At 40.9% G+C, this 12,448-nt stretch overlaps 1 protein-coding gene across 1 annotated transcript in view; it reads left to right on the top strand.

The window, feature by feature from the left end:
- The window catches only part of NVL (nuclear VCP like), a 75,083-nt gene that overhangs the window by 14,983 nt on the left and 47,652 nt on the right, over window positions 1-12,448 (top strand). Inside the window, 4 exon segments of the mRNA XM_042445800.1 lie at window positions 690-791; window positions 5,413-5,530; window positions 8,041-8,185; window positions 10,272-10,542. Of these exon segments, the coding sequence (XP_042301734.1) occupies window positions 690-791; window positions 5,413-5,530; window positions 8,041-8,185; window positions 10,272-10,542 (636 nt within the window).

Genomic DNA, 12,448 nt, shown 5'->3' with positions numbered 1-12,448 from the left:
AAATGCCAAGTGAGAAACTCTTGGGGGTGGAGAAGCAAGGTCATGCCCATTGACACAATCCATCCTCTAGAGTCTGGCTTCTCTTGTGTATATTTGTGCATTCAAGTCACCTGTCGACTTAGGATAGCTCTATGAAATTCATAGGGTTCCCTATTAAAATCATATGCATCTTTGGGTTTCTAAAATACTGTTGTTACCAGTAGATCTGGCATTCAACATATTATTAATTTCTTTGTAAAATCATAAAATCCAGCCTACAACAAAAAACAAAACAACTACAGTATGAGCAGCATTCTGAGTTCCTGATCTTTCAGGAATATAGAGGGAAACATTTTAGAATGTTTTATCTCTTGCTGCATTTCTTCTTGTGCTGCTCAGTTCTTGTCTGCTCCTCAAGACCTAAAAATGGAGTCTTGTTAGCAACTTTTATCTTCTTTTACCTTCCGGTAGTGCAAATCTCTCCTTGCTGGTTATCCTATTCCTCGCATGATGGAAATCACTTTGCTCTGGATAAAAGACTGCAAGATATTGTGTTGCTTTCAGCTATTGCCTGCTGAAACAAGATGTGATATTACTCTTCCTACTCCGTCCCCCTCCAGTTCAGCCCTATGCTATAGAGGCCTCTTTTACACTTCTGAAACTTAAGTATTTTTCTTAATACAATCTTATTGGATTCTGTTTTGTTCTAGGAACTTGAACTCCCGATCCTTAAAGTAGCTGCTACTGAGATTGTGTCAGGAGTTTCTGGTGAATCAGAACAGAAGCTTCGGGAGCTCTTTGATCAAGCTGTGGTGAGAGTGCAAGCTAAACCATAAAATCTCATGTGCTTTTCATTTTATTTCTGCTTGTCCCAAATGGCATGTTTATTTGCCGATACAGGGAAGTTGAGTGTTTCTCCTATCTTGGCATGTAGCTGTCACTCAAGGATAGCTGTGGTCTTCTGACATGCAGCAGTGTGAAGTACCTTGCTTTTGGTGGCACCAGGTGAGACAGATTAAAGAGGTGATATGTGGAAGAAGGAAATCATGTCTGAACAGTGTAAGAAGGATTTTTCTAAGTATTTGTCAAACACCAATTTAGTGTAGTATTTCACATGTAGAAATGACCATGTTCAAGTCTTCACTGAGCCATGAAACTCATTGGATGATTTTCGATCAGTCTCTCCCTCTCAAGAGACCAAGAGTGGTTTAGTAGTTTGAGTGTTTAGTGTTAGGTCTCTGGGAAACCAGGGCTTTAATCCCTGCTCAGCCATGGAAATCCACTGGGTGACCTTGAGCAACTCACACTCTCTCAGTCTCAGAGGAGGCACTTGCAAGCCTCTGAATAATTCTTGCCAAAAAAACACCATGATAGGGTTGTCTTAGGGTTGCCATAAGTTGGAAACGATCTGAAGGCAGACAACAACATATTCTCTTTCTTGGTCAGGCACACCTTACAGGGTTGTTACGTCCCTGCAGTCCCTGTAGTATACTCTCAAAGAGAATCCAAAAATGTAGGTAGTTCTGTTGATCATTATCAATAAATCAATTTGTAACATTTCTAATCTCTGTTAGCTAGTGGGTCTTAATTGCCCCTTCAGCCTACTCCAAATTACTTCACATTGCAGTAAGAATAGTCAACCACAGAATATCAGTGGAAAAATCTGTTCCCCTCAGCTTCTGAAAAGAATACTGCTAAGCTTAGAGGAAAAAAAGGAAGCATAAGCAGATTGGGTAACTAATGACAACTTTGTTCCTAGTAATGAAAAAGCCTTGGTGGTTTGATTCTGTGTCTGATTCCTTACAAACGCCTCTACAGGCATTTTTGAACAATGGCATTCTTGCTGGAACTGATTAATTTATATTTTTATTATTATTATTATTAACCTTTATTTATAAAGCGCTTTAAATTTACACAGCGCTGTACATACAATCTTTTTAATTGGACGGTTCCTTGCCCTCAGGCTTACAATCTAAAAAGACACGACACAAAGGGAGTGGTGGTGGGGAAGTGGCCTCTCTATTAGGATAATACATATAAAATACATAGCAATACAGGAAATGATTCAATAAAACAGGCAACAAAAGAACATCAAATAGCAAGTGACAATTATGCAATGCCTGGGAACGCTGCCCTGAACAAGATGGTCTTCAACTCCGTTTTGAAGCTGGTTAAAGAGGTGATGGCTCTTGCTCGCGGGGGAAGAAGGTTCCAGGAGTGAGGGGCAGCGAGTAAAAAGGGGTGAATCCGAGATGGGGCAGAGGAAATCCTAGGCTGAGACAGCAGACCTTGACTACCAGAACGGAGGGCCCGAGTGGGAAGGTGAGGAGAAATAAGGTCTGATAAGTAAGGAGGGGCTAGTCCATGGAGGGCTTTAAATGTCGACAGCAGGAGCTTATACTGAATGCGGAAAGGGAGGGGGAGCCAGTGAAGGGATGCCAACACAGGAGAGATATGGTCACAGCGGTGGGCGAATGTGATAATGCGTGCAGCAGAATGCTGGACAGAAATTAAGGGACGGAGGTGAGAAAGAGGAAGCCCTGCCAGAAGGATGTTACAGTAATCAATTCGTGAGATCACTAGGGCATGGACCAGGATCTTGGCAGTAGAGGCGGAGAGATATGGTCGAATTTTGGCAATATTGTACAAAAAGAATCTACAAGCCTTGGCTGTGGTCTGGATCTGAGGGATACACAACAAAGAAGAATCAAAGATAAAACCAAGACTGTGGGCTTGCTGGACTGGTTGAATAGAAATGTTGTCCACGGAGACAGAAAAGGAAAGTTGAAGGGTGGGCTTAGGAGGAAAGACAAGAAGCTCCGTCTTGGACATGTTGAGTTTCAAACGCCGATGGCGCATCCACTGCGAGACAGCTGTGAGACAAGACGAAACTTACTGTTCAAGCCTTGGAGAAAGGTCAGGGGTGGAAAGATACAACTGGGTGTCATCGGCATACAGATGGTAGGAAAAACCAAAAGAGCTGATGAGTTTTCCTAAGGACAGCGTGTAGAGAGAAAACAGAAGGGGACCCAAAACAGAGCCCTGGGGAACTCCATCAGATAAGGGAACAGAGGACGAAGTCTGACCACCTGCAACCACTGCAAAAGATCTGCCAGACAAGTAAGATCTAAACCAGTCAAGAACAGAGTCTGAGAACCCAAGGTCAGAGAGTATGTCAATTAGGAGAAAGTGATCAACGGTGTCAAAGGCTGCAGACAAATCGAGAAGGATGAGAACAGAGTAAAGGCCATTAGCCTTGGCCTGTAAAAGGTCATTCGAGATCTTAGTGAGAGCTGTCTCTGTAGAATGCCTTGGGCGGAAACCAGACTGAAAGGGATCAAGAATGGAGTTGGCTTCGAGAAACTCAAGACAGCGAGAATAAATAACCCGTTCCAGATTGAAGATCACGAAAATGGCATTGAACAGTATGACGAGGAGGAGGAGTATAAGTAAGAGCAAAGGAGATTAAATGATGATCAGATAGTGGAAAGTCAAGTGCCAGGTAGTCAGAAATGGCGCAGTTTGCAACAAGAACTAGGTCAAGACAGTGACCAAGAGAATGAGTTGAAGAGTTGGGATGTGGTTGGAGGCCAAAAGAAGCTAGGAGAGAGTTAAAGGGTTATTGGAATCGTCGTGGATATTAAAGTCACCTAGGATCAAAGTGGGGACTGAATCTGAAAGGAAGAATGTCAGCCATGATTCAAAGTCTGAGAGGAACTGGGTGGCAGAGCCAGGAGGGCGATAAATAACTGCGACCCAGAGCTGGAAAGGAGAAAAGAGTCTAATAGGATGAAACTCAAAGGAAGAGAAATGATAGCTGGTGGAAAAAGATAGAACTTGAAACTGGCAGGAATTAGATAGCAAGATACCAACCCCTCCTCCTCGACCCTCAGGGCGGCTTGTATGGGTGAAGGAGAGACCACCAAAAGAAAGGGCAGCGGAGGTTGTAGTATCATGGGCTGGGAGCCAGGTTTCAGTGAGAGCAAGGAGATTAAGGGATTTGGAGAGAAAATGGTCGTGGATTGCTGCTGCTTTAGGGACAGCAGAGTGGCAGTTCCAGAGGGAACAGAGGAAGGGAAGCAGGGAGATAGGGAGAGGGCGAATGGGGATCAGGTTAGGAGAAATGTGGCGAGCCATGGGAAGGATGGGGTTTGCAGAGAAAAGAAAGAGGTGTAGCTGGCAGTAAAGGAGTTTGAGGGGTTTACAATTAAAGGTCAACAACAACAACAATAAAAACAAAAACAATAACAATAATGCCAGCTCAGGCCTTCTGGGGAAGAGTCCGATGCAAGCAGAGGTGGACAAGGTGTGGCCTACAGGCTGGATGCAGCTCCCAGGACTGTTTTTGTGGCCCCCAAAACTTTGATCTAAATATCCCAAAGGCAGCAAGCAGATCCTGCCTCATCTTGGAAACTAAGCAAAGTCAACCCTGATTAGTACTTGGATGAGAGACGACTGCCAATGAATATCAGGTGCTATAGGCTATATTTTAGAGGAAGGGGCAAAACCACCTTGACTCAGAAAGGTGTACTCCTTGTCTAAGAAAACCCTGTGAAATTCATGGGTTCTCCATAGGTTGACAGGTAACATGCAAGCACATTCACATACACAAAATTTTTGGTAAAAAATGTTTTGTCCCCCAATGTCCTTTAGTGTACATGGGGGCATTTTCACCTTTTTGAATGCTCTTGTGCCAATTTAGCTGTAGGAGAGGACCTTTTTTTAAACAGGAAGTGAACATTAACTGATGCCTGCTCACTTCCTGTTGTTTAAAAGGCTTCTCCTAGGCAAGGACCACACTGAGCTAAAAGATCCAATTGCAGCTTTCTTGGTTACTGTGATTCTACCTGTGTGGATTTCTTCAGAAATTGAAACTTGGAGATGGAGGGTTGGTAAATAAAGAATTCTCACACTCTGCATATGAAGAATTTGAAATTCATTAATTTCCTAATACCACATGTATCCCCAAGGGAAAAAATCTTGTTCTCTTGTTACTTTGTTGCTGTTGCTAAGTGGAAGCAACCTGCTTCTGGAATCTCTTTATATTTATCCTTTCAGTGTTATATTTTTAATCTCATTCTGTTTCTTGCTCTTACTAGTCTAACGCCAGTCTGACCATATGATATCAATGCCCGATTGGACAGAGGCACCCTTGAAATGGGTTCATCATCTTGGTAGGGGAAAAGTAATGAACTTTCTCCCCACATCCTTCTCCCAAATCTGTTTTAGATAGTTGTGGACATCAGTTCAGGGAAGTCCACCTTGGGCAGACCTCTTTCCCCAATGTAGAGTTCTCAATGGCCAGATTGTTCATAAAATGTGACTGGATGAAACCTAGTTCAAGCAGCTGACACCTTGTAAAAACATAATAAAGCGGAGAGTTTTTATATCATTTCTGTGCCAGTACTGATGTATTTTTCCCTTATTTGTTAGGCCAGTGCCCCATGCCTTCTTTTCTTAGATGAGATTGATGCAATCACGCCCAAGAGGGAAATAGCCTCAAAAGATATGGAACGGAGAATTGTAGCCCAGCTTCTGACTTGCATGGATGGTTAGTTTTTCTACCCAAACACTATTAGTAAATTGCTTTATCAAATCTATTTTTTAAAAATCAGATTTTGGTTATTTGTTTGCATTTAAGGGAACTTGTCAATTTTATGTCTTGCCAGGGAACATGCTATACATATGTTTGCCAAATCTCTTTTTATAGTGCAGGTTCCAGAAATGATTTTTTTTTTCAGATCATAAAAGCAGAGCACACATAAATGAATAGTCCAATGGCACCTTAAAATTTAATTTATTATAGCAAGAGTTTTCATGGACCATAGTTTCTTTTGTCAGATGCATGTTTCTTGACAGATATATCAGATTAATAGGGTTCTGTCAGAAGAAAACAAAATGTGTTACAAAAGGTCAAGCTGTACAAAACAAAGCTATTACTGTGTCAAAGTATTGTGTATGATCACAGATTCCAGTCAGATAAATACAAGGTTCAATCAGTATGGTTTTGATGAGCTTTTTTATACTAGCAGTTGCTTGTGATGATGAGGCATCATAACATTGAGTGTTTACTGCAGCTGTTCCCGCAGCTCTCTCATTGACTACTCCCAGTAGGAGAAGAATGATGAATTTCCTGCCAAGTGGCAATGTGTTGGAAGGTTCAGCTGTGAACAATGTGGTGGTGCACAATGCTCAACTGATCCTTCTGGCAGCAGGAATAGCTTTTAAAAAAAGAAGCTTTTTATTTGTTGTGTTGTTTGAATAGGGACTCAGGTTCTGTCTAACTTATTTCACCCCCTCCTCCCCACCACTCCTTTCCCCAAGCCAGGCAAACAACCCAAAAAGTTAGAATTCCCACAGACTGTGATAGACATCACATCTTTCAACTGTGTTCCAAATAGCCTCACCTTTTCTTGATTGCCTGTGCTTTGAGATAAGCAGGCACTTTGCATCCCTGTGGCCTCTTTGGAAGCACTCAAAAACTTGAGCTGGATCTATGAAGTGTTTGCCTTTTCATAGAGGATAAGATTGGGTCTCATACGATGTGGTGGTTGAGAAGTGGATACTTGGAGATCCTCGATTTAACTCCTACTTTTACTTAGACTTACTAGGGGGCTTTAGGCAAGTAGCAGTCTTTTCCAGTCTCTGATTTACAGTGTGGCTCATTCTTATTGATGTTAACGTAACTGCAAAGGTAACATAGGGAGTCAGCAACATATAGTGGTTTGAGCCTAGGACTAGGACTTTGAAGATTGGGATTCAGATCCATGCTTCGGCCATAGAAACCCACTGAGTGATCTTGGGGTGAGTCACACTCTCTCTTTCCAGAAAACCCTATTATAGAGTTGCTGCAAGTTGGAAACAACTTGAAGGCACACAGCCACAAAAGGTAACAGAAATTGTGACTATATAAAGCTTTGACTACTCAACAGTGCTAAAATAACACTGAGTAGTATTATCCTGGAAACAATCAGTGTTTTTGTATTATATTTAGATTGTTATGAACTATATAATTATTAATTATTTTATCCATTCATATCCCATGTTTTTCCAGTAAAGGGACTCAAGTCAGTTTACAATTTAAGAACCATAGAGATTAAAAACTATATAAAAACATCAGTAAAATAGAAATGATATATTAAGTAATATAATATAAATTAATACAATAGAAATAATATAATATAAATTATAAATATGTTATTTTCAAATAAGTAAATATAAAATATAAATATAAAAGTTACCTAGAAACAATTTAATTTTCAGTACAGTTATAAATTGGAAATGACATTAGTGCATACAAAAGCAACAAATGTCAAAACAATTAAAATTCATTAAAAGGCCATGTAAAAACCAGTACAGTACAACGAAACAGCACAGCAAATCATTCAAAGCTCATCACAAATCGGTTTCTGAAAGCTTGACAGAATTAGAAATTTTTACTTATTAGTGCACAGAGAGTAAGGAGGGAGCCATCTTAGCCTTCCTAGGGAGGTTGGGAGCAGCCATCAAGAAGGCCCTCTCCCTTGTTCCAGACAGACAGGGGCAACAGGATATTAGAATGGAGAGAAGTATCTCTCCTGAGGATCATGGCGTTCTAGCATGCTCACTTAGGGAGATATGGTCCTTCAAATAGTGTGGACCCAAGCCTTATAGGACCTTTCCCCAGCACATGACTCAGGGCAGGTGTGTGAAACCTCCAAGTATTTTGGCCTTGTACTCCCTGGATCCTCATTCAGCATAGCCAGTGGTAAGGATGTACCCTATAGCTGTTGTAGTCTATTTGAAGTGCCAAAGTATTTGAAGTGCCAAAGGTTCCCCATCCCTGATTTAAGGAGAAGGTAACATGTTATATGTATTTCTTATGTAGCCCCCCATATATTGTGTGACTAAAAGACAGCTATGGCACTCATGCTGTTCTGCACAGTGTGCACTATAACAGTAAATATAGCAGTAAATATTGTCCAGCCTAACCACAGCATAAACAGTGATGTTCTGATACAAAGGACAGTCTGTCTCATTAGCTGCATATGTGTGTGTTTATTTTTTTCCTTTGTTCCACAGACCTGAATAATCTGGCTGTTGCTACTCAGGTACTGGTAATTGGCGCAACCAACAGACCTGATTCGTTGGATCCAGCCCTGAGACGTGCAGGAAGATTTGACCGAGAAATTTGTTTGGGGATTCCAGATGAAGCAGCCAGAAAAAAGTCTGTCAGCTTTTTTTCTCTCTCTCTCTCTCTCTATATATATATGCTACGGGTTTATGCAAGGAAGCTTTTGAGCTCAGGAATTGGGCAGCTAAAATGTGGACCACTCACAATTTAGCTGCCCAATTCCTGAGCTCAAAAGCTTCCCTGCGTAAACCCGTAGCATCTGTTTTTCTGGCACAACTGCTATGGGGAGTGCTCGCTGATGGGCCATGAGTTCTAGAGCCTCTTCTGAGGATGTGTACAGTTTATCAATTCATTCCATATATTCACTTACTAGATAATAATAATAATAATAATAATAATAATAATAATATGTTTTATTTATATACCGCTATTCCAAAGATCATAGTGGTGAACAGCAAGTAAGCTAATTAGCAAGTAAGCTAATTTGCCCCAACAGTCTGGGTACTCATTTTAGCGACCTCGGAAGGATGCAAGCCTGAGTCGAGCTTGGGCCCTTTTGCTGGTCTTGAACTCGCAACCTTCTGGTTTCGAGTGAATGGCTGCAGTACAGGCATTTAACCACTGCGCCACCAGGGCTCCAATAGTGGTTTCTTCTCCCCTGAGTCAGGTTTTACTGATAAAATGTTTCAGGGTGTGATTCAGTGCCCTGTTACTAGGATGTACTGCTACGTTTTGCCCAAGTGTCTGAACTATTGGTGCCCGTAAAGAGAGAACAGACTATTTTTCTTTCCTTACCCACTTGTTGGGCCATTGAGTAGATCGTATCACATGCTAGAGGTATTTGGTATGCATTTGTTGCCAGAGCCTGTGCTGGCCCACTGAAGGTGAAGGCCACTGATATGTAATTTCTAGCCATAAAGTAGATGTGAATGAAGCCCTCAGTCCAGTTCACAGATCCTGTCTGTCTTCATTTTAATAGATCCTGTTTCTCCTGGGCAGAGCAGAAAACATCTGAGTGTCTCGATGGTCCAACATATGACTTTCCTTACTTGTAAATTCTCTTTGTCTGCTGCAATATTTGTTTCAGAGAAAGCAGAGGTGGTAGATTGTTTTTGATTCAACAAGTGTATTCCTGTTAACAACTTTCCAGAGCTTTTTTGTCAGAGTTGAGCAATCTTCTACTCCCATTTGCCTTGTGCACTGTTTAGGTTTGAGAGGACATTCTACTGAAACCACCTAAACTTTATAAAAGTTTCATTGCCTGCTGAAGAATCAAGGTGTTTGTGAGGTGAGGGAGGGTTAACCCTGTCCTCATCAGCTGCAGTCACACAAACACACACACACACACACCAAATTGCTTGGTACAATGTGGGAGGTAGCCGTTTTAAAAAGTCTTTTATTTACTCAAATGGGCAGGTTTTTTTTGCAGACTAATTGGTGTGTTGGCCCAAAGGAGGTGGAAGGTATAGGCTGTTTCAGGACATGGAGCTTGTGTATCCTTTAATTCGTACATAACGATAGATAGTTATTAATGTAAGTGATGTTGACATCCACATAACAAATTAATTAGTAATACTATCAGGTATGTTAAAATGTATTCTTTATGTTTGAATGAGCATTTCAGTAGATAATCAAATAAAAATAGTTTGCTGGTCAATGACACCCATAACCACAAAGTGTAAAACTGGAAATGAATAAATCTTTTCTCTAGTGGCAGTCATACGACCTGATATCACTCAGATATTCTAATTTTGAGTGCAGTACTGATAATGTTTTGCAAACAGAGTCTCAGCACGATATTCATCAGTTACTTTCAGCAATGGTCTGAAAGGGAGCAAGGCTATCAGTGTAATCCAGTGCCCTGAAAAACCAGTTTCTGTTTACATAAAAAGGCTGTATGTGTAGAGGATGCTCTCCTCATCACATGATGCTCTCCTCATCACATGGAGAAAACAAGATAACCTATTCCCTCTCATTAATTCAGATTAAATCTGTCCTGAATGCCAGAATAATTACTGTTATTATTGTTTCTGATGATTTTCTTCTTTGTTTAATTGAGTGGCCTTATCTCATTCTCTCTTCTGTAATAGGCCTTGAGAAGATACATTCAATAACTGGTGCTTTTTTTTTTAACAAATGAAGACTAAAATGTTTATGAAGACCTTTATTTTATCCTCAGAATTCTGAAGACACTGTGTCGAAAACTTAGACTCCGAGAATCCTTTGACTTTGGACACTTGGCTCATATGACTCCAGGCTATGTCGGTGCTGATCTCATGGCGCTTTGCCGTGAGGCAGCAATGTGTGCAGTGAATAGAGTCCTTGTTAAACTGGATGGGGAGAAACATGAAGTAATGAGAAATGAAGAAAGAACATCTGGTCAAGATATGAGGAGGAATATAGAATTGCTTGCAGGAGAAGATACTGAAGAGGCAGATCTGCCCACTAAAGTATATACATATTTGATTGTAGTTTACTTTAACTCACTTCATTATTTCTCTCTTTGGTTGTATAAAGTAGATTCCCCTTTCTAAGAGCAAAAACTATAAGGATTTGCTGAAAAATAAATAAATTAAAAACACCAGTATTATTTTACATGTATTGTTGCCAGTTAAAATGTCACAAAGTAATGAGGAAACTTTTGAGTTCTGCAGAACTCATCTGTGGAAACACCCTGCAGAAATAATCTTGTTCGAGACCATTTTAACTGCCCTGACTTAGTGCTAGGGAATCCTGGCAATTGTAGTTTATTCTGACACCAGAGCTTTCTGACAGAGAAGACTAAATGTCTCACAAAACTACAGTACCCAGATTCCTTAGCATTGAGTCAGGGCGGTTAAAGCAGTCTGTTTTGGACCTCTGTGTAGGGTAGGAAATGTCATATGCTTCCCTGAACTCCTTGGAGGAAAAGTGAAATAAGATGTAGTGGTAGTAACAATGGGATAGGAATGAATAGTCTCTGTAATTGGTAACATTCTAAAGTTGGAGCACAAGTCCCTTTCCTCATGTATTCTTGTTCTTAACTACCCTTGTCAACCTTGACTTGTGGCAACCCTGTGGATGAGGCATCTCCAAGACACCCCTGTCCTCCATTGCTTTGGTCAGGTCCTACAAGCTCATGCCCATGACCTTTCTGAATCCAACCATCTACAGTAGTTTGTAGTCTTTCTCTCTTTCTACTGCCCTCTACTTTTCCTGGCATCATTGTCTTTTCCTGTGATTCATGCCTTTCTCGTGATGTGGCCAAAGAACAACAATCTCCGTTTAGTCATCTTGGGGCCCATACAGACAGGCCAAGATAAAGCTGCTTTGGGTCACTTTGGAGGTATGCTGTTTAAATGATGCATCCATCCTAAGAGTCCAGAAGCCATGCCAAAGCCATGCTCTAGTCCTAATAACTGGAGCGCAGCTTTGGTGCAGCTTCTGGCCTCTTAAGATGCATGTGTCATTTAAACAGCATACCAAAGTGATCCAAAGCAGCTTTATTTTGGCCTGTCTGTATGGGCCCTTGATTTCCAGGGACTGCTTGGGCTTAATCTGTTTCAGACTCTATTTGTTTGTCTGTTTGGCTGTTCATGGTATTCTCAGCACTCTTCTTCAGCACCACATCTGAAATTAGTTGATATAATAATTCCCTGACTGTTTCACTTTCCTTGTTATCTAGGTTGAATTCTTGTAGATCTTCTGTGGTCATTATTTTTGTTGAACCTAATGTTCCTTATATTACACTATAATTTATATTTTTGTACTGCAGTTATTGGGATGAGGAAATCAAGATAAATATGTCCCCAGTATTTTCACAACCCATTAAACTAATAACCCAATTTTTGAAAATGAGCAGATAAATAAAATTAATATGTCAGTATTCATTCTTGGAGCCAGCGTGGTGTAGCGGTTTGAGTGTTGGACTAAGACTATGGAGACCAGAGTTCAAATCCCTGCTCTGCCATGGAAACTCACTAGGCAACCTTCAGACACAACTTGAAGGCACACAACAAAATTTATTCTTGACCATGAGAGCCACTGTGGTGCAGTGGTTTGAGTGTTGGAATGGGACTCTGGGAGGCCAGGGTTTGAAACCTCACTCAGCCTTAGAAACCCACTGGGTGACATTAGGCAAGTCACCCATTCTCAGCTTGAGAAGACAGTGATGGCAAACCAACCCCCTGTGAACAAATATTGCCAAGAAAACTCCACAATAGGGTTGCCAAAAGTCAAAAACAACTTGATAGCATACGACAACAACACATTCTTAACAAATGCATGCTGGCATCTATTACGCGTATTGGTCCAAATATGTTTTAACTGAATGCCTTTTCTTCAATATGTTTTTCTCCACCTTTAAACTTTAGGCTT

Source organism: Sceloporus undulatus, chromosome 1 (genome assembly GCF_019175285.1).
Source record: "Sceloporus undulatus isolate JIND9_A2432 ecotype Alabama chromosome 1, SceUnd_v1.1, whole genome shotgun sequence".
Classification (NCBI taxonomy): domain Eukaryota; kingdom Metazoa; phylum Chordata; class Lepidosauria; order Squamata; family Phrynosomatidae; genus Sceloporus; species Sceloporus undulatus.
The sequence above is the reverse complement of the archived record's forward strand: the minus strand, read 5'-3'. Positions and strand labels throughout refer to the sequence as shown.